We start from the raw sequence: 26,742 nt of genomic DNA on the forward strand, positions 1-26,742 counted from the left end.
CTCAACCCCCTTTCCACCTCCCTTCTGACAACCACCCATTTGTTTTCTATATTTAAGAATCTGGTTTTTTTTTCTTTTTTTTGTTTGTTTTGTTTCTCAAATTCCACATATGAGTGAAATCATATGGTATTTGTCTTTCTTTGACTGACTAATTTCATTTAATATTATACCTTCTAGGTCCATCCATGTTGTATATATCTCTTCAAATTGGTGTTTTCATTTTTGGGAGGTAAATACTTAGCAGTGGAATTACTGGATCACGTGGTAATTCTGTTTTTAATTTTTTGAGGAACCCCTATACTGTCTTCCATAGTGGCCACGCCAATTTGCATTCCCACCAATAGTGCATGAGGATTCCATTTTCTCTACATCTTTGTCCACACTTGCTATTTCTTCTGTTTTTGATTTTGGCCATTCTGACAGGTGTGAGGTGAGATCTCATTGCAGATTTTGGCCATTCTGACAGGTGTGAGGTGAGATCTCATTGCAGATTTTGGCCATTCTGACAGGTGTGAGGTGAGATCTCATTGCAGTATTTCCCTGATGATTAGTGATGTTGAGCATCTTTGATGATTAGTGATGTTGAGCATCTTTTCAAAAGACGATGATATGTATAAGACCTGTGGATTGGCTCACTTTTGTTAAGGGCTTTTGAAGACTTTTTTTAAAAAGAAAAAAATAGGCTCAAGTTACCAACTCTCAATTCAAGACAGCTGTGAAAGTTAGAAATCATCCAAAGCAGTATTCAAAGACATGCTTATCTTTTGCACCCATAGAGCCAACTGTGCTGATAATCAGATCCAGGACTGACCAATAAGGTAGTATAGCTACAAGGATACTGAATATACTGCCTTGACAAGTCCTCTGTGCCAAAGGCAGGGTCCTGGTAGGGAAAGAAAGGAACCCTGAGATTTGCAACTGTATCGTGTAGGTGGACAAGCCTGAGAAATTTGAACCCCCAGATTCTTTTGACCTCTATGTTGGCATAGGTGCCTCCCTCTACTTTACTTGAGAAGAATAGACTCCCATTTTCTGGAGACCCTACAAAAGCCTCAGATGAGGCAATAGCATGTAATGAAACAAAGAATGTTAAGATTTGGTTAATATTTTACCTAAAAGGACTGAGGATACAGGTATAGGAATGAATTTTTAAAGTGTTGGGCTGGGGAAGGCTGAATATAAAGGTGGACAGGAGAGTATTTATTGACACTTAAAAATACTTGGAGTTTCATGACATAGCCAGAATACATGGAGGCAGTCCTAATATATTGCTGGGATGGCTCTCTAAATTTTAGATAGGATGAAGTCCTATAAGGAATGAAGGAGGGATTCTAGAAGAGCCTTGACTGCCTTAAGGAAGGTGTCAGAAGGCTCAGGGAGGTTAGAATAAATTTAAAATATGAGACCTGAAAACCTACCATCTGACTATGCTCCTTGTAAGGGCCCAGAAGACGTACCCTAAGAAATACAGTTATGAGGGCACCATTGACATCTTTGAAAAGCTCAGTTACAACTATTCACTCTAGTTGACATTAAGAGATGGTACTGTAGAACTGGACTCCCCAGTATCAATTGGACTGATAAAAACCTAAAATAGAAGAGGCCAGATGGAGCACTTGACTGACAGAAGGAAAGTGTACATAATTATGATAATGGGCTGCAAGGCCAGAGTGGCAACCAGAATGTCTTCACCCATAGGACTCTGTGATAATGATTAATAGACCGTGGTGTTCCTCAGGGCAAGTTAAATGAGCATCCACTAGGGTGTTACTTAACCTATACATATAACCAGAAACAGTCAGCAGCTGGTGAGCAGAAGGCTGATGCCAGCTGTCTCAATGAAAAAATGCAGCCTCTTAACCACTTTACAGATTAAGCAAGTTCTCAAACCTGAAGTCCATTATTTGAAGGGGGGGTTGAGTAACGACCCAGCAATACTAGAATAAGTATGTATACTACATATTCTCCCGATTATTCTCCAGAAGGGCATATGCCCATTCAAGGGGAAATTGCACATTGAGAAAGGAGAAGTGTAAAAGCATTGCAAGGCTTGTTGGATACAGGTTCTGAGCTGACACTAATACCATAGAGCTAGAAGCACTATCATAGCTTCTGCGTAAAGTGGTAGTTCATGGAAACCAGATGGCTCAGGTTCCTCTTACGGTGGTCCCCTGGAGTCACAGACCCAGTTTTGCTTATATCCCTGGTTTCCAAGTGAATGATTGGAATGGATGCACTCAGAAACCAGCAGAATCTTACTTTGGTTTCTTGTTCTATGCAGTAAAAATTATTATAAGAGGAAGGACCAGTGGAAGCCCCTGAAACTGAACATTCTCACTGGCTAAGATAGTGATTCAGAAGGAATATAGCATCCTGAGAGGAAATATAGAGACCAGTGTCACCATTGAAGACTTAAGAGATGCATAGGTTTTGGGGCGCCTGGGTGGCTCAGTCAGTTAAGCGTCCGACTTCGGCTCAGGTCATGATCTCTCAGTCTGTGAGTTCGAGCCCCGTGTCAGGCTCTGTGTTGACAGCTCAGAGCCTGGAGCCTCTTTGGATTCTGTGTCCTTCTCTCTCTCTCTCTGCCCCTCCCCCACTCACACTTTGTCTGTCAAAAATAAATAAACATTAAAAAAAAGAGAGAGAAAGAGATGCATAGGTTTCGGTGCCCATGATATCCCTGTTCAGTTAACCTAAGAATAGCCCCAATACAGCTGCTGTGCCAGGTATGGTATATTTGATAGAATATTACCATGCAGCCTGTGACATCTGGTACATGGTTATCACTCCAGTAAGTAGGTTCTTCTCCATCCCTGTCAGTGAAAAAGAGCAAAAGCAGTCACCATTTATGTAGAAAAGAGAGGAGTACACACACATTCACTGTCTTGCCCCAGAGCTATGTTAACTTTCTTGCTCTCTTGTCACAAGGACATTGATCACAATGTCCACAAGGATGTTGATCAAATGGATACTCTATAGACTATCATGCTACACTGATAAGGTGAGTAGCAAGGTGCTTCCACACCCAATGATAACCATAAATGGATAAATGCAACAGCCCTTACCCAATCAGGCTGAAGCAATAAGGGCTTCAGCCCCTCCAAGATGAAGAAATGGGTAGCTCACCAGGCCAACAACCTAGTTAAACCAGGGTGGAGGAAAAGAGAGAGGATGGATATTAATTATGGCCTTGAGTCCAATTACAGCTTGTAAGGAAATGTTGCTTGTCTCTGTAACACTCCTGCATTAAATCTTTTGTGGGCATTGCTGTCAGCTACCGCCTGTATGATAGACCACATAAAAAGCAGGGTACTAGCAAATCTGAGTAATACACATTGTGGAGTATATCAGACATCTCTTATGCCCATTTCCTATCCAGTTGAGCCAAGGTGACACCTGATAGCTGATAGCTGCAATCTCGTACTTTCTACTCTGGGGCTTCTCTGCTCTGCAAACATGAGAGAGTGAACACTCCTTAAGGCAACTATATCAGTAGGGGACAAGATGCTTCCTTCTATCTGTGTCTCAGCAAACAATTCCTAATTCTGCCCCCTCAGAAGTTCTCCAGCAAGGCAGAACCCCTACTGCCTATAAAGGTAATCAGATCAATAATGTACCTCTATACTAATTTTTTGTTATCTTGTTTTACTCCTAGTTCTCTACCCCCAATTTTTGTTCCCTGGGATCATGTCCCAAACTAAGTGAATGTGAATGTGAACCGTGTCTGAGGTTCTTCTTTTTAGAAAACCACAGCAAAGACACCAAAATAAGATAGAGCCCCAGATGTGGTGCTGTAAGGTTTTTCAGAGAAAATTAAAACTGAGTTATGCCCTAAAGTCTCACCTTAAAAATTTTCCATGTGGATAAGAGGAAAAGAATATTCCAGATAGAAGTAAAAGCATGGACAAAAGCAAAGAGGTAGGAAAGGGGTTGGTAAATTCAGGAAATTTTAAGTGTTTCACGATGGTAGGAGCAATGGAGTCATGTGCTTGAGGTGGCAGGGGATGCTGGAGAGGGAACAGGACTCTGATACAGAAGATTTTATGTGCCATTCTCGTTGGGACTTCCTTTTGCAAACAATGAAGAAACAATTACGTTAACTCATACCAAACTTTCTGCCTAGCCTGAAGGATTGTGAAAACCAGCTTACTTTTCAATTTCCAGCTGAAACATGAGTTGCCATTACCTATGAATATTTAAAGATGAAGCTCTTCTGAGAAAGCTCATTGAAAATTCCAGAGAAAATATGTGGTAACATAAAACAGACACTGTTGACTACCTATCCAAATTCATTTTTTCCCCCTCTCCCTCCCAAACAAAAGACCCCAATTTTGTCTGTGCATTCTGACTGTATAGTCTGAACAAGAGAAAGGCTTCCTAACTCCAGGTGATAGTCTAAGCTAGAAGTTAGCAAACTTTTCCTAAAAAGGACCAAATAGTAAATATTTTAGGTCTTATGAGCAACATGGACTTTATTCCAACTGTTCAACAATTCTTTTGAAGTGTGAAGGGCAGTCTTTAAGAATACTGAACTTCAGGGGTGCCTGGGTGGCTCAGTCAGAGTGTCTGACTCTTGATTTCAGTTGGGGTCATGATCCCAGAGTCATGAGATTGAGCCCTGCGGAGGGCTTCTTTCTGAGTGTGGAGCCTGCTTAAGATTCTCTCTCTCTCCCTCTGCCCCTTGCCCCCACTCATGTGTTCTCTCTCTAAAATAAAAATTAAAAAAAAGAATACTAAACTTTATTTATGATATTTAACCTTGAATTCACCTAATTAAAAACAATTTTTAAAAATTGTAATTCCAGTAAAATTAACATATAGTGGTATATTAGTTTCAGGTATACAATATAGTGATTCAACAATTCTAATTTATTTATGTATTTATGTGTTTATGTATTTATATATTTGAGTGAGTACGAGCAGGAGAGCACCAGAGGAAGACAGGGAGGAAGAGAGAAAATCTAAAGCAGGCTCTGTGCCGTGTGGAGCCTAACCTGGGGCTCGATCCCACAACCATGAGATCATGACCTGAGCTGAAATCAACAGTCGGATTCTTAACCAACTGAGCCACCCAGCCACCCCTATGTATACCACTTTTTTATTCATTCATCTATCGACGGGTACTTGGGCTCCTTCCATAATTTGGCTATAGTAAATAATGCTGCAATAAACATAGGGGTGAATATATCTTTCCAAATTAGTGTTTTCATATTCTTTGGGTAAATACTAAGTAGTGGAGTTACCAAACCATCTGGTAATTCTATTTTTAATTTTTTAAGGAACTTCCATACTGTTTTTCACAGTGGCTACGTCACTTTGCATTCCGTCCATGAGGGTTCCTTTTTCCCCACATCCTCACAGTGCTTGCTACTTCTTGTGTTTTTGATTTTAGCCATTCTGACAAGTGTGAGATGATAGCTCATTGTGGTTTTGATTTGCATTTCCTTGATTATTAGTGATGTTGAGCATCTTTCCCTGTGTCTGTTAACTATTTGCATGTCTTCTTTGGAGAAATGTGGGTTCATGTCTTCTGCCCATTTCTTAATTGGATTATTGGGGTTTTTTTGAGTCGAGTTGTATAAATTCTTATATACTTTGTATACTAATCCTTTATCTGATATGTAATTTTCAAACATTTTCTCCCATAAGTAGGTTGTCTTTTTGTTTTGTTGACTGTTTCCTTTATGGTGCAGAGCTTTTTATTTTGATGTAGTCCTAATAGCTTATTTTTGCTTTTATTTCTCTTGCCTCAGGAGACATATCTAGAAAAAGCTACTATGGCCGATGTCAGAGAAATTACTGCCTGTGCTCTCTTCTAGGATTTTTATGGTTTCAGGTCTTACATTTAATTCTTTAATCCATTTTGGGTTTATTTTTATGTATGGTGTAAGAAAGTGGTCCAGTTTCATTCTTTTACATGTAACTGTCTGGTTTTCCCAACACCATTTGTTGAAGAGACTGTCTTTTTCCCATTGCATAGTTTTGCCTCTTTTGTTGTAGATTAATTGACCATATAAATGTGAGTTTATTTCTGGTTCTTCTGTTCTGTTGAACTGATCTATGTGTCTATTTTTGTGCCAGTACCGTACTGTTTTAATTATTTCAGCTTTGTAGTAGATCTTGAAATCCGGAATTGTGATACCTCCAGTTTTGTTCTTCTCTATTTTTTTTAATGTTTATTTATTTTTGAGAGAGAGAGAGCAAGATCATGTGAGTCAGGGAGGGGCAGAGAGAGAAGGAGACACAAAATCCAAAGCAGGCTCCAGGCTATGAGCTGTCAGCACAGAGCCTGACATGGGCCTCAAACTCACAAACCATAAAATCATGACCTGAGCTGAAGTCCGATGCTTAGCCGACTGACCACCCAGGCACCCTTTGTTCTTCTTTTTCAAGATTGCTTAGGCTATTCAGGGTCTTTTGTGGTTCCATACAGAATTTAGGATTATTTGTTCCAGTTCTGTGAAAAATGCTGTGGTATTTTGATACAGATTATATCAATGTTTTGGGCAGTATGAGCATTTTAACAATATTATTCTCCCAATCCATGAGAATGGATTATCTTTCTATTTCTTTGTGTCATCTTCAATTTCTTTCATCAGCATTTTATAGTTTTCAGAGTATAGGTCTCTTATCTTCTTGGTTAAGTTTATTCCTAGGTATTTTATTATTTTTGATGCAATTGTAAATGAGACTGTTTTCTTAATTTCTCTTTATGTTGCTTCATTATCAGTGTATAGAACCACAGTAGATTTCTGTATATTGATTTTGTATTCCTGTGACCTTACCGAATTCATTTATCAGTTCTAGTCATTTTTTGGCAGAGTCTTTTAGGTTTTCTATATATAGTATCATGTCATCTGCAAATAATGAAAGTTTTACTTCCTCCTTACCAAATTGGATGTCTTTTTTTTCTTTTTCCTGTCTGATTTCTGTGGCTAGGAGTTCCAGCACTATGTTGAATAAAAGTGGTGAAAGTGGACATCCTTGTATTGTTCTTAACCTTAAGGGAAAATTTCTCAGTTTTTCACCATTGAGTATGATGGTAGCTGTGGGTTTTTCAGATATGGCCTTTATTGTATTGAGGTATGTTCCCTCTAAATCTTGTTCTTTGGGGTGTTTTATCATGAATGGATTTTGTACTTTATCAAATACTTTTTCTGCATCTATTGAAATGATGATATGGTTTTTATCTTTTCTCTTGCTGATGTGATATGTCACATTGATTGATTTGCCAATATTGAACCACCTTTGGAACCCACTTGATCGTGGTGAATGATTTTTTTTAGTGTGTTGTTGGATTTGGTTTCCTAATAATTTGTTAAGGATTTTTGCCTCTATGTTCATCAGAGGTATTGGCCTGTAGCTCATTCTCTCTCTCTGTCTCTCTCTTTTTTGTAGGGTCTTTATCTGGTTTGGGTATCAGGGTAATGCTGGTCTCAGAATGAATTTAGAAGCTTTTATTCTCCATTTTTGGAACAGTTCGAGAAGCATAGGTATGAACTCTTCTTTAAATGTTTGGCAGATTTCACTTGTGAAGCCATCTGGTCCTGGACTTCTGTTTGTTGGGAGTCTGTTCACATTTTCTATTTCTTCCTAATTCAGTTTTGGGAGGTTATTTCTAGGTGTTTGGGAGGTGCTTCTAGGAATTTATTTCTTCTAGGTTGTCCAATTTTTTGCCATATAAATTTTCATAACATTCTCTTGTCATCCTTTGTATTTCTATGGTGTCAGTTGTTATTTCTCCTCTTTTATTTCTGATTTTGTTTATGTGAGTCCTTTCTCTCTTTTTTCTCTTTTTGATGAGTGTGACTAAAGGTTTATGAATTTTCTGATTCTTTCAATGAACCAGCTCTGATTTCATTATCTGTTCTATTGTTTTTATAGTTTCTATTTCATTTATTTCTGCTCTAATCTTTATTATTTCCTTCCTTCTCCTTGGGTTTTGTTTGTTCTTCTTTTTCTGCTCCATTAGGCATAAGGTTAGGTTGTTTATTTGAGATTTTTCTTGCTTCTGAAGGTAGTCCTGAATTGCTATAAACTTCCCTCTTAGAACAGCTTTTGCTGCATCTCAAAGATTTTGGACTGTTGTGTTTTCATTTTCATTTGTGTCCATATATTTTTTAATTTCCTCTTTGATTTCTTGGTTGACCCATTCATTGTTTAGTAGCATGTTATCTAATCTCTATGTATTTGTGTTCTTTCCAGATTTTTTCTTGTGGTTGATTTTTAGTTTCATAGTTTTGTGGTCGGAAAAGATTCATGGTATGACTTCGATCTCTGAATTTGTTGAGACTTGCTCTGTGGCCTAACATGTGATCTCTTCTGTAGAATATTCCATTTACACTTGAAAAGAATGTGTATTCTGCTGTTTTAGTATAGAATGTTCTGAATATATCTGTTAGATCCATGTGGTCCAGTGTGTCATTCCAAGCCATTGTTTCCTTGTTGATTTTCTGTATGGAAGGTCCACACATTGTAGTGACTGGAGTGTTAAAGTTACCTACTATTATTGTATTACTATCAGTTATTTCCTTTATGTTGGTTATAAGCTGCTTTATGTATTTGGGTGTTCCTATATTGGATGCATAAATATTTATAATTGTTGTATCTTCTTGCTGAATTGTTCCTTTTGTGATTATGTAGTATCCTTCTTTGTCTCTTGTTATAGACTTTGTTTTAAAGTCTATTTTGTCTGCTACTTTGGCTTTCATTTCACTTCCATTTGCATGATTCATGCTTCTCCATCCCTTCACTTTCAATCTGCATGTGTTTTTAGGTCTGAAATGAGTCTCCTGTAGGCAGTATATAGATGGGTCTTGCTTTTTTATCTATTCCATCACCCTATGCCTTTTGATTAGAGCATTTAGTCCATTTACATTCAAAGTAATTATTGATAAGTATGTACTTGTTGCCATTTTGTTTGGTTGTTTTTGTAGTTCTTTTCTGCTCCTTTCCTTTTTTCTCTTATCTCATGGTTTTCTGACTTTTTGTGGTGATGTACTTGGAGTCCTCTCCCTTTATTTTTTGCATTTTCATAAAAAAAAAGTTTCTGATTTGTGGTTACCAGTAGGTTTATGTATAACATCTGAAGATGTAGCAGTCTGTATTAAGTTTATGGTCACAAGTTTGAACCCATTCTAAAAACACTAAATTTTTACTCCTCTTCCCCTGCACGTTTTAGGTATATGGTGTCATACTTCACATCTTTTTATTTTGTGAATCCCTTGGCAGATGTTTACTGGTTTTGTGCTTCCTACTTTTTTACTCCTACTTCTGTTCTATCCTTTCCATTGAAAGAGTCCCCTGTAACATTTCTTGTGAGGCTGGTTTAGTGTTGATAAATTCCTTTAACTTTTGTTTGTTTGGGAAACTATTTCTTTTTATATTTGAATGGTAGCCTTGCAGGATAGAGTATTCTTGGTTTCAGGTTATCTTCTTTCAACACTTTCAATATATCATGCCACTCCTTTCTGGTCTGCAAAGTGCCTGCTGAAAAATCAGCTGATAGACCCAGGGTTTTCCTTGTGTGTAACTGTTTTCTCTTGCTGCTTTAAAAAAATCTCTATCACTTTTCTGCCATTTTAATTGCTATTTATCTTAGTGTGGACCTCCTTGGGTTGATGTTTTGTGTGTGTGTGGGGGGGGGTTCTCTGTGCCTCCTTGATCTGGATTTCTGTTTCCTTCCCCAGATTTGGAAAGTTTACAGCTCTTGCTTCTTTAAATAAATTTTCTGACCCATTTTCTCTTTCTTGTCCTTCTGGGATCTCTAGGACACGAATGTTATTATGCTTGCTGGTGTCACTGAGTTCCCTAAGTCTATTTTAATTTTGTATTTTTTTTTTTTTTTTTTTTTTACTCCTCTTCAGCTTGATTGCTTTCCATTACTCTGTCCTCCAGTTTGGTGATCCATTCTTCTGCTTCCTCTAGTCTACTCTTGATTCCTCTAGTGTATTTTTAATTTCAGTTATTGAGTTCTTCATCTCTGATTGGTTCTTTTTTATGTTTTCTGTCTCTTTGTAGAGGGTCTCACTGAGGTTCTCCATTCTTTTCTCCAGGCCTGTGAGTATCTTTACAACCATTACTTTAAATTCTCTGTCAGGCATATTATTTATCTTTTTTTCATTTGGCTTTCTTGCTGTTATTTTTGTCTTGTTCTTTCATTTGGGACATATTCCTCTGTGTCCTCATTTTGTCTAACTCTCTGTGTCTGTTTTTTATGTGTTAGGAATATCAGCTACGTCTCCTGATTTTGAAAGTAGTGGCCTTATGAAGAAGAGGTCCTGTGGTGTCTTGCAGTGCAATGTCCTCTGTTCACCAGAACGTGGCATTTCGGGAGCGTCTCCTCTGTGTGTTGTGTGCACTGTATTGTAGCTGAGCCACGTTTGCCTTTAGTTCAGTCATCTGCAATGGCTCTTTTTGCCTGTCTTGGGCAGGATTTGTTCCCTATAGTGTTAGTGGGCCAGTCTGGGGCCACCTTGGGCTGAATCAGATCAGGGATTTGCCAAAGCTATGATAGAATCAATCTGCAGAGTGCTTTCCCTATGTTGTCCCCAAGAAGCTTTTGTTGGTGGATAGAATTGGAGTCAGACTAGATGTCTGTCCACTGCCCACTGCCCACTGTTAGGGCCCCGGTTGAACTACTGTGTATGTTTTTTTTTCCACTCTCCCTGGGACTGGAGTCACTTTGGGGTGGTGCTGGCCCCTGTTGTGGCTGCTTACACACTGCCATGCTTGGGGTGCTGCTTTGGATGGACACCTGCCATGTGTGTTGAAAGGGATGGGTCTGCAGGAAAACTCAGGGGTGGAGTGTGCTGGTCCAGTGCTGGAGGGGACCTGTAATGGTCTAGGAAAACTGCCAAGGCTGGAGGGGGCAGACCTGGATAAGAGTGTGGGAGCAAGGCACACTGTTAGCAAGCTAGGTGGAGAGTGTTTGAGCTGTGCTATTTCCCACAAGTATCTGTGTATCTAGGCTGAGGAGTAGAGGAGGTGTATAGCACCTACTGGCTCTTTTGTTCTTGGAGAAGTCTCCCAAATATCCCTGCCCCTCCAGCACATGCTCTGAGATTAGTAAATGTAGCTCCCTCCCATATACCCCAGGCATTTTTCAAACTGCTGCTTCTATGCTCTATTTTTATGGTGCAGTTTGTTGTATTGTTGTGTTGTCCCTTTAAGGGCAGGGACTCAGTTTTCTACCACCCTCTCATCTCTCCCTGAGCTGAGAAGGCTGAGTTTTAAAGTTTCAGGTGTTAAGCCCCACTGATTATAAGAGCATGCAAAGTTAGACCCTCTGGTTTTCAATGCCAAATATTATGGGAATTCAATTTATCTTCCCAGGGTGGGTCCCCCATGGCTGGGGTGCCTGGTGTGAGATCTGTTCCTCTCCCTTCTCCATGCCTTCAGCATCCCTCGCTCCTGTGGGCAGTCCTGTGAATCTGTTTGGCTGCCGATCATGTCTCTGCCCTTCCTATCCTCTTTGATGTGGCCTCTTCTCTATGTTTAGCTGTGGAGAGTCTGTTCTGCTAGTCTTCAGGTCATTTTCTGGGTTATTTATGCTGATGTGGATACTATCTAGCTGTATCCATAGGACAATGTGAGCCTAGGATCTTCCTACTCTGCCATCTTCCCCAGAAGTCACCTAATTTTTCTGTATCACAATATATGATTTTCTTTTGATTTTTTGCAACTATTTAAGAATATAAAACCCATAGTTCATGGACTATACAAAAACAGGCAATGAGCCAGATTTGCTTATAAGCCATAGTTTGCTAACCCCTTGTGTAAGCTAATCAGGTTGGTCTAATTTCCTTTGCCAAAGATTGGATTCACTGTGGACAGGTAGTTGAACCTTGACCAATGCAACATGAAGGATGGTATTCTGCAAGCTTTCCTTGATTTAAAAAAGAGGCTCATGAGAAAGAACAGTCATTTTATTTCCTGTGGATACTGCTATGTGATGAATAATGCCTATAGTTGCTACAACAATGTGGTGACCAAGAGGCTTCTTGCTTTTTTACTGACAATGGAAGAGTAGAAAGAATCTGATTGAATCTTCATCATATTAATGAGCTGTGGAATTAATCTGGAAAATACTTGAATCTTCATGAAATTACTAAAGTGTTGAGTTAACTTGACTCTAGACTCCTTGTTGTAAGAAACAATAAAGGTTCTTATGATATAAGCCGTTTTTAGTCAAGTTTTCTGGAAGCCAAAAATATTCTGATATTCAAGGACCCAGGAAAATACTACTTAAGCCATGAAATAGAACAAACTAAAACTATATATGCTGCAGTGGAAGGATATCCAAGACAAATTTTTAAGTGGAAAAAAACAACAACAGGGTGTGGAACAGTTTTCACAGTTAGAATGTAATCTTAAGGATATATAGGTATATATCTTAAAATTGGGGGAAGACTTTGATTAATTATGATTAACTCTGGGAAGTGTTATTGGAATGAATGGGGAGGAAAAGAGACTTAAGTCTAATTGTAGCTATTACTTTATTATTTATAAATTTTAAAGGATGTGCAATTATTACTTTTAAGATTGAAAAACCTGGTTAAAAAAAATGAAAATTGTTAATGCCTAGATAGGCAAGTATTGTGAATAGGATTCTGCAGGAGTCTGGGGATGTAGCAACTCAATGCTAATGCCTAAAATGTAGTAAAGCTTAGATTCAGATACACGATTTCAGTTCTATTTTATTCTCTTAATGTGGTATCTTCATCTATGCCATCTTCTCTCTGAGTGGAGCTTAGAAAAGTATAATCTAGAAGAGAAGAGCAGAGAATACCAGATACTGCAACTACAACTGTTTAGCTCTTCTTATCTTTCTGATAGACAGAATATCAAATGCATTGCCCTTGGGTGTTAGGACTGTGTCTTGTCTCAATTACCACGTGCGTTAATGATTTAGAAGTGGGAAAAAGGGCATTTAGTAATGGAAGTCCTTCCTTACATTTCACTAGTGAGACTTAACTGTGTGGGAATGATTTGGGTGAGGGAGATAAAAGAGAATGTGTTTTGTTTTGTTTTAAAATTTTTAATGTTTATTTATTTTTGAGAGAGAGAAACAGAGTGTGAGCGGGGAAGGGGAAGAGAGAGAGGGAGACACAGAATTCGAAGTGGGCTCCAGGCTCTGAGCTGTCAGCACAGAGCTCGATGAGGGGCTCAAACTCAGGAACCATGAGACCATGACCTGAGCCCAAGTCAGAGGCTTAACCTACTGAACCACCCAGGTGCCCCAAAAGAGAATGTTAAGAAGACTGAGAAGAAGATAAAATAAAGAGAAGCATGAGGGATTTAGGATAGCAATCAAGAAGACATGCCTGATAGTAAAAACTATTGCAAATAGAAGAGAATGAGGTTAGTTACACACATTGTAGACTTTTCACTATGATAGTATAAAAGGAAATTATCAGCTGTGTAGGATGGTATTATCATTAGAACCATAAAGATGAAAGAGACTTTGGAGATCACCTATTCCAAGCCCTTTCATTTTACAGATGACAAAACTGAGGCTGAGAAATTAAACTGACAAAGATCATACACTTAATTAGCTATAAAGCCAGACCAGTGTTTAGTTTCTTAAAATAGACTCTTCTATACCACATTTCCTGAGAATTATTTTGTCTGAAGGCAGTAGAATAACTGGATGACTTCTAAAAGTCCTTTATAGCTTAAAAACATTACTCAAGAACGAAAGCTATGATTTATCACAACCAGGGAATTTTTTTTTCCACCTTGGGTCCTTGCTCGGGGAGTCATGAACCCTTTGATATTTATGCAAAATTATGTCTATGTATGCTTGGAAAGCTGTAGTTTCCAGTGCCTCTTTATGATGGATTAATCTAATAGTAAGTTTCCCCAAAGCTGAATTTGGGATTAATTTCAAAGAATGAAAGTGGAAAAAATCATGCAATCAATGAGGTAACCAGTTCGAATCCAACCTCAGAAACAAGAGGTGGAGAAGTTAAGGGGACCCTCCAGGTTCAGTGATGGGGGAATATTCTCAAGAGCATCTGACTATATTAGCATATCAAAAGCTGACTGGGTTATGGAGAAAAACTTTCATGTGCTGGGAATTTTTGAAAGTCCAGGTGACCAACTAAAAATGTACAACAGACTTTTTCTCCTTAATGCCTGCCCCCCCCCCCACAAAAGGTCTAGAAAATTTACCAGTTCGGCAAACAGAAAATGAAAGGGGCATACCCTAAAGTTGTAAAAAGAAAATAAAAAAGTTGCAGACGCACAAAGAAATGTAACAATTCTGAAACAAATGCCAAATTATGAAATTAACACAAATATCCCCAAATTTGTATAGAAATAAACCTAATGCACCTCCTTACATTTCTCATTTTCACACTGTACATTTCTAGAAAGAGCTGCAAGAAAGGCTGGTGAAATGGGGAAAGTGAACTATGGACCTAACTCTAAAGAGAGAGCTCCAGGGCTACTCAGTAAAATGGGGAGACTATCGAGGCACCTGGGTGGCCCACTGGGTTAAGTGTCCAACTCTTGGTTTCAACTCAGGTTATGATCTCATGGTTTTGTGGGTTCAAGCCCTGTATCGGGCTTTGTGCTGACAGTTCAGAGCCTGCTTGGGATTCTCTCTCTCTCTCCCTAAAATTTCCTAAGAGTGTAACAGACACCACCTACTTCCCCTCAGTTTCCCTTAGGAAGTTGACAAAAGACCTCACTAAAAATAAGTAGACCATAAAACCTATGAGCCACAAGGAATGTTATGGCCATAGACCACCCCTCATACAATGAAAATGAACCAACCAGGAATGGACAACTCAGCATCCAGAGTTATATAGCCAATAAATAAGGTTAGAACCTGAGAAGGAACAAAGGGGAAGGGAAGGGGAGGGGGAGGGGTGACCAGAACCTTACAAAACAAGGACCCTTGCCTATAGTCCTCCGGCATTCACTTACGAATGTCACCTCTCTGTAAAGAGAGATTTCATACTATTCTTCCTTTCTAATCTTATACTTTAATAACTTTTTCCTGCTGCTCATTTTGTGTCCATCTCTTCATTCTTTGATGTGGCAAGACAAGGAATCCTGGGTATTGAGGTAAAAGAAAATCCTGCAACACAAGTTCTACCTTTCCTCACCAGAGCTTCTCTCTCCTTCCTGCCATTTCCTCAAGGTACAGAAAAGTGAACAGAAGATGAAATACTCTGCTCTCAAACAGAAACTGACTGGAAACCAAACTGGATTCAGATATGGAGGAAAGGAAGTAAAAATGTCATCCACACTGTATCACAGCAAATAGAAGGTCTGTCAGAGCTATCCAAGCCTGAGTGAGATGAAAAGAAATGGCATGCAAATCATAAGAGACTCTTAAGTAGAGAACAGACTGAGGGTTGATGGGGAAAATGGGTGATGGGCATTGAGGAGGGCACTTGTTGGGATGAGCACTGGGTGTTGTATGTAAGTGATGAATCATGGGAATCTACTCCCAAAACCAAGAGCACACTGTATACACTGTATGTTAGCTAACTTGACAATAAATTACATTTAGGAAAAGAAAAAAAAATTAAAAATGGGGGAAGGAAAGGAGTTCTGTGTGTAAAATGGTATCAAACAGCATTGTGTGTGACAGAGAAATCATTCATGAAGAGTCAATGCAGCAAACTTCACTGTTGTCTTATTTTAAGAAGTTGCCACAGCCACCCCAGCCTCTAGCAGCCACCACCCAAGATCATTCAGCAGCCATCAGAATCAAAGCAAGACCCTCCACCAAAACAAAAGACTATGTCTGCTTGAAAGCTCGGATGATAGTTAGCATTTTTTAGCAATAGTTTTTTTTTAATCAAGATAAAAAGAAAAATGAAAAGAAATGGCATGGCTACCACGTAAGCATGTTATAGTATGTAACTTTCATCAGGTCACAGAATTAACATTGTAGAATTGGAATTCAAACCCAGGTGGTCTGACTAGCCTGGAAAAATCTGGATAGAAGAATGTTTGATTTACTAAACCATTTTCCTAAATGAGATAAAGCCATTGAGCCAGCTGTAGTTAGATTTCCAACTCTGATTCTTCGGTGTAAATAAGCCAATGAGAGAAAAGCCCCTACGTCTGATCTCATAACCTTAGGGGACATGAATCAATGAGGATCTCTTCTACAATGATGGACCAGAGCTTGGGGAAGAGCCAGGGATAGCAGTGCTGAGGAACATTATTGACACGGCCTGGTCACAGTCTAGTCCTACAATAGCTACCATACATGCATACTGTCCTAATGAAGTCCTGCTGTAAAAGATTACTTCTTTTAATATCTTCTTGAACAGGAACCTTTGCAGGGGTCCAGCATAGTGAGTCAAGACACCATTAGCACAACTGTTGCCCTTTCCATTACTAAGTTAAACATGCCTAAAATATGAGAATCCTGTCCTAGAATCTGGGTGACAAGAGAGTAGATGTCATAGTTGGGACCATTTCCTTCATGCACCACAACAACAAAAGCCCTATTCTTTTTTTAAGACAAAGTGTAAAGAGCACCCAATCTGTTCCTAGCATGGGTTTGATCTCTAGTCTTGTAGTCCAGCAGTCATTCTGAAAAACATAAATGACATGAACATAATGGCAGCATACAGGGGGCAAGCAGAGGGTAGGTAGCGATGTAGAAAAGATGTGGAAGATTACTGAAACCATGTATTGACTTTTCCATATTTCCCCTAATTTAGACAGAGGGCTGTGGCACAAAGCTTCTCTCAACTGCTTTCATTGCCTTACGGTAGCAATGTAAAAGATGTATTTCCAATAAGAATTAACTTCATCTCCTCTTCAAGTTGTGACTAATTGTAAGTACTATGTAGATAGTCAATAACAAAAAATCGTCTGGGACTGTTGAATTCTCATAGAAAAGCTAATAGTGTATTTGACATTGGATCAAAGAGGTAATTTTATGGCAACAGAAGTGTACTTTTCTATCTAGTCATGATAACATAATCAACTAGCATATATCAACCTAATGGCTTATTAGCTCTTGTCTACGTATTTGATTTCAGGGCCTGTTGCTGCATCCCTTAGTTGTTTGCAAACTGCCTAGTATGTAAATGTCCTAGAGAAGCCCATGTAGCCATCATATTAACTCACTGTAAAGGGTAAACTTACCTGTAAAAGGGAGATATTTACAGTACTTAATTCTTAGGCATCATATGAGGATTAAATGGGACATGTGCATGAAGGATTTAGAATAGTGCTTGGTACCTAGAAATGTGTATCATAAGTCAGGGGCCCTTCCAGGAAGTAGAATTCTCTCCATATGACCCAAAGGAGTAAGTGTTAGTGAAAGTACTGCATACATGAGGTTAGGGGGAAGGGAACAAGCAAGGGCTGGTAGGCACCTGGAGACAAGCAATACTCCTCAGGCTGAGGGGACACAGGAAAGAGAGCCAGCTGTTAGCTGGAACTGTAGGAGAGGGACCACCCGGTAGGCATTGTAATCTAAGAGGGATGAAACTGCTGACAGAGATGCTTTGTCAAAGCAGAGGGGGATTGGGAAGAAATACTCTGACCTATTTCTTGTGCCAGTGCCTCCCATCAGCCAAACTTAAACAGCAGCCAACTTGGCCAGATAGCGCAGGACATGCAGTCCTTGGTGATCAGTTTGCTAGAGCATAAGGCAGAAAAGAGCAAATAATGGATTTGGGGGGTGAGGTAATGGGGAGAAGGGGGAATGCAGATTAACCAATGTACTCTGATTCATTTTCTATTTTAAACCAAAACAAACTATCTGAATCCTAACCAAGTTGGTATAACTGCATCTTTTCCCTACTATGAGAAATAAATTATGTGAAATTTTGTTCATATAAAGGTTCATATATGCTTTCCTTTTTTCTTATCTTCTTCATTTGTTATTTATTCATTTAACAAATAATTATGGAATAAGTACCTTGAGAAAGCAATATGCTAAGTATTATGTATAGGATTGGTATTCTTGTCCTTATGGAGATTGTCATTTACAAGTCAAATAATTTAGTATCATGTAAATAATACAATAATACAGTAAAAATCCCCATTATAACTTTTCATTTATGTAAAAGGGAGAAATACTTCTAAAGAAATAGATTTTATATTTTAAATGTTCCTAGATTTGAGCAACATTTTTTGGGTTATATACCCATTTGAAAATCTGATGAAAGCTATAGATTCTCTCTCCAGAAAAAAAAAGTTCATATGCATATAAAAAAGGCTTTTATTGATCACTGTCTTAGTCTCAAGTTTGTTCACTTGAGCCTTTCTCAGATACTCTTCCTGTCTCCCCATTTGCAGGTGCTTATGGGATCTTTTTGGGCTTAGAGGGGCCCTAGAACATTGCAGAGGGTGGAGGGTCAAAAGACAAAGAGTAAAACTTAGTGGCACTGCCTTGCATGGTCATACCTTATTTCCAGAGGAATAGTAAAATGATGGGAGTCTTGGTGCCTAACAAGAAAAATTTTTTTCCAGGTACTGAATGAGAGACCCTGGGTATTGCAAGGGCTCTGATCTGTGAGGCTCCTGGGTACTCAACGCGCCTTCACAAGGGAATCTTGTCTTCAATGAGTGCACTCACTCCCCACAATCTCCCATTTCCTGGCAGCAGGACACTTTCTAAGTTCAGATCCAGCAATCTATACTCTTGCTCCCTGGACAATCCTTTCTCCTTCTCTCCCCCGCCCCCCTTCATTATACACATTGTTGTTTCAAATCCTCGTTATTTTTAAACACAAAGTTCCATTGTCTTTCTCGTTGATGGCTCTTGAGGGCCGACCCAAGTGACTAGTACTGATTCCCTTCTCTTTAGGGATGTGACCAGCTCAGTTTTTAAACATTCCCTGGAAAGGAAGAATTTGCACACCACACCTCCCTCCTTCCCCCAATAACAAACATTGGGGGGTTTGTTACACATTCCTTTTAAGGGAGTAAAACTTAGGGGAAAAAAAACTGTTCTATTAAATCAAACTGGATGTTTTGATCCTGTTGTATTCTTGTAAACATATAGCTTTGTAAATGATTTCAGGGGTTTCAGGCTTTACACACTGTATTAACTATTGCCGTATAATAAATTATCCCCAAACTTAGCTCAGAAAAATACACACTTATATTTCACATAATTTTAGTGGTTCAGGAGTCCAGGTGCAGTTTAGGTGGGTGGTTCTTGCTCAGGGTCTCTCATGAGCTTGTAGTGAAGATGTCAGCTGGAGTTGCAATCATCTGAAGGCTTGACGATTTGCTATTAAGGTGGCTTATTCATGTGCCTGGCAAGTCAATGCTGGCTGTTGGCAGGAGGCTTCACTTCCTTGCCATGTGGATCTTTCCACAGGGCTGCATGAGTGTCTTCATGACACGGCAGCTGGATCCTCCAGAAATGGTAATCCAAGAGAGAATAAGGCAGATTCCACAATGCCTTTCAGGATGCAGCCTCAAAAGTCATACATAGTTTTTCTGTACTATCTTACTGGTTATGCACATCAGCCTATTTAGTGTGGGAGGGCACTAACCAAAAGTGTGAACACCAGAAGATGAGAATTGTTGGCTTAGAAGTTGACTATTGCATATGTCAAATTCTACATATTTCCTTTAATTCCCCAGCTTCATTTTATCTACATCAATGATTCATACAGAATGAGTGCAAAAATATTAGTCTCATTTCATTTAAAATAAGATTATAGAGTATTGCTATATGTGCTTGCTTTTCTGTGTTAAAAAAGCAATATCTCGCCCCATCCTAGTTTTTTTTTTTTTTTTAATGTTTTATTATTTTTGAGAGTGAGAGGGTATGTGCTCCTTTGGAGGACGGGGAGGGGGAGAACACAAGATCAAAAGCAGGCTCTGTGCTGACAGCTGCTCAAACTCAGGAACCATGAGATCATGACCTGAGCCGAAGTCAGATGCTTAACCACTGAGCCACCCAGGCACCCCATCCCATCCCAGTTTTAAGTAGGTGGTATCTTATTTGGTTCTAGAGTCCACAATTCTAGTGAGATACAGAAATTTATGAAATGGCTTATAGGAAAATCTGACAATCAATGATCTCACTAGAATTCAAAGGACTAGAACTACTGAACCTCATTTAGCTAAGTCACATAATCTGTATGGTTATTTTAAGTTATCTCTGTTGTGGTTACTAATTATAGCATTTCACTGAACAAATGTTTAATACAGTATTAAATGGAACAAATAATAATTCACTGAGGATAATTACAACAGAAAAAATGTGGGGTAGAACCAAGAACAGTAGATGGGGAAGAGTCAGGAGGTTTTTTAGATGTAGTTCTGCTACTACCTAGTTTTGTTACTTTAAGCAGGTTTCTTAAATTTCCCTATTTGTGAAATTCTGGAGTTAGACTAGAACTGGATGATCTCTAATTACGACTTTAGCTCCAGTAGTCTCTGAAATTACCTATGAAGCCACATCTATGTAATTATTCCCCATTCTTCTCTGCTTCTAAATCCATTTCACAGTTCTTCTCTAACAAGGTCCATTTTCTCTTTGTATTTTATTCTTCCAGCAATTATTCTGCATTCCTCCATAATCCTATGCTATCCTTTGCCAGTTTATCCATTGACATGTCTACTTTCTTGGCTGTCCTTAGTAGCACCCTGAATATATTGTCTCAAAACTGCATGTAGATAAGAACTCTGCAATTACGACGATGGACTCTGATTTTTATCTATAGGGTTCATTTTGGTCCATATTGAACCTCACCCAAGCATATTCAATATATTTTCCTAAGAATGGCTGCTCTTAATCCTGATTTCTTTTTTATTTCAGTAACTATTGTTCTCAGTCATACAGCAATGAGCAAGGCAAACATGGAGTCCGGTTGTGTAGTTTCAACTTCTTTTCACCCACTTTTAGTATTCTGTCTATGTTTAAGTTGTAGAATTCCCGTGGGGCACCTGGGTGGCTCAGTTGGTTGAGCATCCGACTTTGGCTCAGGTCATGATCTCACCATTTGTGAATTTAAGCCCCACATCTGACTCGTTGCTGTCAGCACAGAGCCTGACTTGGATCCTCTGTCCCCCACTCTCTCTCTGCCCCTCCCCTGCTTGCACTCTCTCTCACAAAAATAAATAAAACATTAAAAAAAAAAAAGTTGTAGAATTCCCAGAAGTCACAAATAAAAGTGTCTACAGCAGCCAGGCAATGAAAATGAGTGAGGCAGGAGAGCCATTAGTCCAGGAGAGACCAAACAAAGAGGCCCAGATCTCTCATGTTTTCCAGATAAATTAGAAATCTAGATTTTATTTTAAGTTTTAATGTATTTACTTGGAGAGAGAGAGAGAGCACGAGCAGGGAAAAAGCAGAGAGAGAGGAGAGAAACAATCTCAAGCAGGTTCCACACTGGCAGCACGGAGCCACATGCGGGGCTTGATCTCACAAACCATGAAATCATGACCTGTGCCAAAATCCAGAGTTGGACACTTAACCAACTGAACCACCCAGGCACCCTGAAATCTAGATTTTAAAGTAAATCTCCTGCTTTATTGAATTTTGGGATCTACTTAAAAGACATTTGGAAAACTACCACGTGGGCCAAATGAAACATTTTTGCTGGCTGAATTTGGCCATTGATCTTTCCATTTAGGATCTCTGTGAGCCTAAGATCACTAGCAAGGCTAAATATCTTCATTTTTTTAAAAACTCATATGCCCCAACATTCCACATAGCTGGGCACCCATGACACATTCTTTCCTGTTATCTATGCCTTGTCTCTATGTCACTGTCCCCAATTCAATATCTTCTTTATTCCATCTTCCAACTTTTTCACGATTTCTTTTTACTCCTATCTTCTATTTCCAGTAAATCCAGGAAAAGGAGGAGCAAGATGAAAACTGAATTGCTAAAATAAAAATTACTTCTGTCCATGTTAAAATGCATCTAAAAGCAGTTTGGAGGTCCAAAGGGAGAATCCTAATTCTGTCTAGTTAAGCATGCTGGGTAAAATGATCAAACTAAAAATCTTGGTTTGGGCTAGGACCAAAAAGAATAAAAATCAGCTCAGACTGAAATGAGAAAAAGCAGCAGGCAGTGCCTGGAGGACAGACAAGCCAGCTGCAAAATTAACAGAGAACCTTGTTCTTCCCACAGCCATTCAGCAGCTGTAAAATGCTCTGTCCACCTCTCATACTTCTCTTTTACCAATGATGCCCAGGCTATCTTAGCTATTTAATAGCTATTATTAGCTATTTTTATTTTATTTATTACTGGGCGCACCCAATTAGTGAACAGCCCTCTCCTCATGACAGCATCCAATCCCTGGTTAATCCCCACTTTTCCAAATCCCACCTCACAAATAGCGTCCAATCCAGAACTGATTCCCGCTCTCCCCAGACCCTCCTGACTCCCTTTGGCGGGAACCTAAAACTTACAAAAGACACTTCATCCTCCAATTTCCTGGTTTCCACGCTTTCTCTGGAGTGCCCTTCCTCCTGATTTACAAATAAATCTGATGTTAATCAGATGGCAGTCTTCTTCCCGGTGGTTCTTTGGCTGATTTGGCTTTAACAGGAAGCAAGTTAGTATCAGGATCATGTTTCATGATTTCTGCTAAATTTTCATCTCAGCAGTTAAGGTTTATAGTTTTTAATAGCTACAAACAAAGATACGTGCTTTCTCTAATGGTTCCATAAGCACATTTCTAGGAAGGAATTTCCCCTATCCCCATCATACAGTCCTCTAATATCTGTTTAAAAATGGCTTTAGTCATTTTATCCGGTTCAAATTTCGGCGATTTCAGTTTAAGTGACTTCGGTTCTGAATTCCTGGGTTACATTAAAAAGGTAGCAGATGAGGGTTGTTGGGCTTTGAGGGTGTAAATTTTTTATGTAGTTCCTGTTAGCTCAATGAGGACGGGCTGGATCATTTAAAAAAGGCTTCTGGAAGAGGAAGCCCCAAGCTTCACCCGTGTTTTTCCGGACGACCCCGGAGGCACAAATTGCCGGATGACCTTTTTGAATGTAGAGGAAAGGGGTGCGTCTGTCTTCTTCGGGAACGATGCACATTTGGATTCAAGCCTGACAGCCCAAAACCTTGTACCTGGAGCCGGGTGATGGTTCCACCCCGGGTCTCTGGGAAGGAGTCCCGGGGGTCTCTGGACAGGGTGCTCTTGGGCGTGGGCCGCCTCGGCTGCCCGAGCCTCCAGTTCTCCGCTGCGCGGCGCGGGAGCTGTGTCTTGCTCCCGCGCCGCCTCCAGGTTTCCCGCGTTATTGACTCAGTCCCCCCTTGGCAGCCTCCCTCGAGCGGACTGTGGCGCACATCTGCCTCGTGCCGGGGGCCCGCCCCCGGGCTATGCTGCCCACGCCCAGAGCCTTCCTCCCGTCTGGTCCGGCGCAGTGCAGCAGAGCGCGCTCCCGCTCGGGGCCGGCCCGGCTCGCGCGCACGCGCGCTGGGACCCCCCGCCCTCAGAGGGGAGTGGGGGCAGAGGGGGCGGTAACGGGGGAGGGGAAGGAGAAGGAGGAGGCGGCGGCCGCATCGCCTCCGGCGGGGCTCGAGCTCGCCCTCGCGCGTGCCCTCCGCCTCGCCCGAGCCCCGCGAGGGTGAAACGCTTTCTCCCGGCATGCAGCGGGAGGAGGGATTTAACACCAAGATGGCGGACGGCCCGGATGAGTACGATACCGAAGCGGGCTGTGTGCCCCTTCTCCATCCAGAGGTGAGGAACCGCGCCGAGCGCATTCCTCGCCCTTCGGGCCCCGACCGTTCTCCCCCGAACTTGCGGAGGGCTATGGCCTAACCGTGTGGGGGTAGTGGAACGTGCCGAAGTTGGGGAGGGCGGGGAGGCAAATCCAGGCCCGAGCGCGGCTGCGAGCGGATAACGGGGTGGAGATAGCGGGGCGGGCCTGGTCGGGGCGGGCTCTGGGACGCAGTCCCTGGCTGTGCCTAGAGGACAGAGGTGGAGATGTTGATGGTTCTGCTCTGTCGCCACGCTGCTCGCGGGTGCACAGGTGACGGGGGCCTAGTGCTGGTTTGGAACCGCAGCTTACGCCCCTAGTCCTGCTCCAAGCTTCTCGGGGGCGAGGACGGAGCGCGTCTGGTTTTGATTTCTTCTCCTTTGCTTCGCTGTGGTGAATGGTGGTAGCTCTTCCTCCCATTCAGTTCATCACTGTGGGTAGTGCAGGGTAAGAACACAGTTTCTGTATAAAGTGATGTCCTTCCAGGTTATGCCATAGGCAGCACCTCGGGCACCTTGTGTCGGATGTCCTTATATGAGCGTTTGTCCTTATGCGATTAACGAGAGAGGTCAAAAGTTTTGAGAATAGAGCCACGCTTACACCAGCTTGTCAAAGTATGGGTTGTTTTGTTTTGTTTTTTTTTTGGTTTTGTTTGTTTTTTTGGAGCCAGGGGAAGACAGTGCAACACGTTTCCCATCACAACAGGAGTATCTTCCCATGTAAGTAAACAGTGTCCCGCTCCAGGATCTGTCATATTCTGTACTTGTTTACTTCTTAGTTTATAGCTGAGCTAGTGCTAGTTCAGTCCTGGAAGCAATTCGTGATGCATTCCAGTTTTCAATGATTCACAGTTAGGTGTGGGTCAGGTAGCGGCAAAGCTTACTGAAGAACTGTAGTTTTTATGAGGTTAAGGATGAAGACAACCTTTGTGTTGTAGTGAGGGGAACCAACATGGAAGTCTCTATCTGGTTACTTTACAGTAGAATGATTCTACTTGTTTCTGAACTTTGGGCTATATTGCATGCTTTTATTATTTAGTAAAATGTAAATAAAGATACACACTTAAACATGTTCTGTATTACTACTCAATCACCCTCTTACTCATCACTTTGCTTTACCACAAACAGATGGGACCGTTCCTTAGGAATATGCCTGAGCCACTGTCCATAGAAAAGGCTTCTCTGGATTTCTGAGAAACAGAGCTGTCCATAGAAAAGGCTTCTCTGGATTTCTGAGAAACAGAGCTGTCCAGTAAAACTAAATATTTTTGTGACCAAGGTAGTAAGGTTTTTAGAACTGTCATTGGAGCTTAGGCCTGAAAAATATACCAAGAAACAAAGTAGTTTTCAGATGATTTATTGAAAATAGTACTAAGGAATATTTATTATTCGTCTATTCCTGTGAAAGTTTCAAATACTTAAATATTGATTTTATGTATTTTAACATACTGTTCTCTTGGTAAACCTTTGCCTTGTAAAATAGTACATTGTTTGGTACTTTGGTAACAATCCAGAGATTGCTTGGTATAATGAAATGGCCTGTAGGCTTGAAATTTACAGACCAGTCTTCCGGGTGGCATGTAATAGGATGTTATTAGAAAATCGATTGAAAGTGGAAGTTGATATCGATATCTACCATTCCTTTTCACCTAGCAAACACAAAGTCTGATTAGATGTTATGAGTCTTAAGCTTAGAATTACAAGAGCTAAGGTCTTTCTGCATTTTTCCTGTGGTTAGTGTTGCCTGCATACCTGGTAAAGTTCTGCTTCCTTGCAGTATGTGCTTGGGCAAGCTACTTCTGAGTTCTAGCTTCATCGTTTATAATACTGGTTTGGAATAATGACTGATAGGCTATTGTGAGGATTGAGACGATGTATTCTTTTTTTGTTGTTAAAATAAGCAGTGTTTTCACCTTCTTTTGTAAAGAAACCCATTCTCTGCCTTGGTAAGCAAATAAAAATGCTTTTAACTTCTTTTAGAAGAGAACATAGACCTTTGGTCAGACAGACTTAGGTTCCAATCTGTATTTGTAGTAATTAGCCGAGGGACCTGAGACAAGCACTTAATCTCTTTAAGGTCCCAATTTGTTCATCAGAAATGGAGATGTGGGCTAGTTCACTTAGCTGTAAGGGATTAGGTGAAGCTGTACGTGTTGAGGATTAAGAATTGGCACATTGTAGGTGCTCAGTTAATGTTACTTCTTTTTCCTCTACCAGAAGAAGGAGGGAGATGTTACACATTTTGGTTTTGTTAAATGGTTTAGAGACTTGTGTGGACTTTAATTTATGGAATAGAATCTTGTAGGAACAAGTTTTATTTTACTTTTTATCTTAATTTAACACTGTGTCACAAAAATAGTTTCTCACTTAATATTTGTTGAACAGACGAATTATTATTTGTAGGATAAAGAAATAAGCCATTTCATAAACCTTCTGTTAGTATGCAAACTGTGCACTATTAAAACCGTTCTCAAGGGATTACGTAATTGGATAAACAGTGAAACCTTTTTAGAGATATTTCCTGTGAGAGAACCTTTTTAATTAAGTGATCCATTCATTTAGTCAGTCTTTTAAACATTTGTTTATTTTGTTTGGGTCAGGTACTGTGCTGGACTCTTAAGACTTTGGGATTTTTGTGTTAAATTCAGTGAGAGACAGGATAGGGTTAAGAGCCACTGGTGATAAGCAGAATTTGGGTTTTGCCACTTGCTATTATCGTGGTCCATTTACATTTGTAAAATTGGGTCAGTATCTCTTAGAGTATTTATTGTGAGTATTAAGTAGTATAATAATGTTTTTAAGTGTTTATATAATGTTTATAAAGCAGTCATCCCAGACTGAGGCTGCCAAACAAATCTAACCTTCTGAGAGTCCTGGCATGTAGTGAATACTGGTGCTATTACTTTGTTTTCTGATGAAATAGGTGATTATTCATTTTATCATAATGGAAGAAATTAGAGGTTATTTGGGAAAAGATGAACTGATTATCATGGGATTAGGGTGCTAATCCTAACTCTTGACTTTAGGCTGTTGTACCTTTAACTACTCTTAGTTTTTTTGCTTTGAAGATAAAAGA

General features: G+C 40.1%; 1 protein-coding gene and 1 long non-coding RNA gene across 7 annotated transcripts in view; both read left to right on the plus strand.

Annotated features, from left to right (window-relative positions):
• The window catches only part of LOC122240393, a 47,778-nt gene extending 28,725 nt beyond the window's left edge, over nt 1–19,053 (plus strand). Inside the window, exons 2-4 of the long non-coding RNA XR_006220072.1 lie at nt 15,152–15,280; nt 16,695–16,811; nt 18,460–19,053. This is a non-coding gene — a long non-coding RNA (uncharacterized LOC122240393). The remainder of the gene's footprint in view (nt 1–15,151; nt 15,281–16,694; nt 16,812–18,459) is intronic.
• Nucleotides 19,054–23,491: 4,438 nt separating this feature from the next.
• ZDHHC17 (zinc finger DHHC-type palmitoyltransferase 17) overlaps nt 23,492–26,742 on the plus strand; it is a 103,900-nt gene continuing 100,649 nt past the window's right edge. For all 6 annotated transcript variants that reach the window (XM_042992803.1, XM_007088746.3, XM_007088747.3 and 3 more), the window contains exon 1: nt 23,492–23,648. In XM_042992803.1, the coding sequence (XP_042848737.1) occupies nt 23,556–23,648 (93 nt within the window). In that variant the 5' untranslated portion in view covers nt 23,492–23,555. The remainder of the gene's footprint in view (nt 23,649–26,742) is intronic.

Source organism: Panthera tigris, chromosome B4 (assembly GCF_018350195.1).
Source record: "Panthera tigris isolate Pti1 chromosome B4, P.tigris_Pti1_mat1.1, whole genome shotgun sequence".
Lineage (NCBI taxonomy): Eukaryota > Metazoa > Chordata > Mammalia > Carnivora > Felidae > Panthera > Panthera tigris.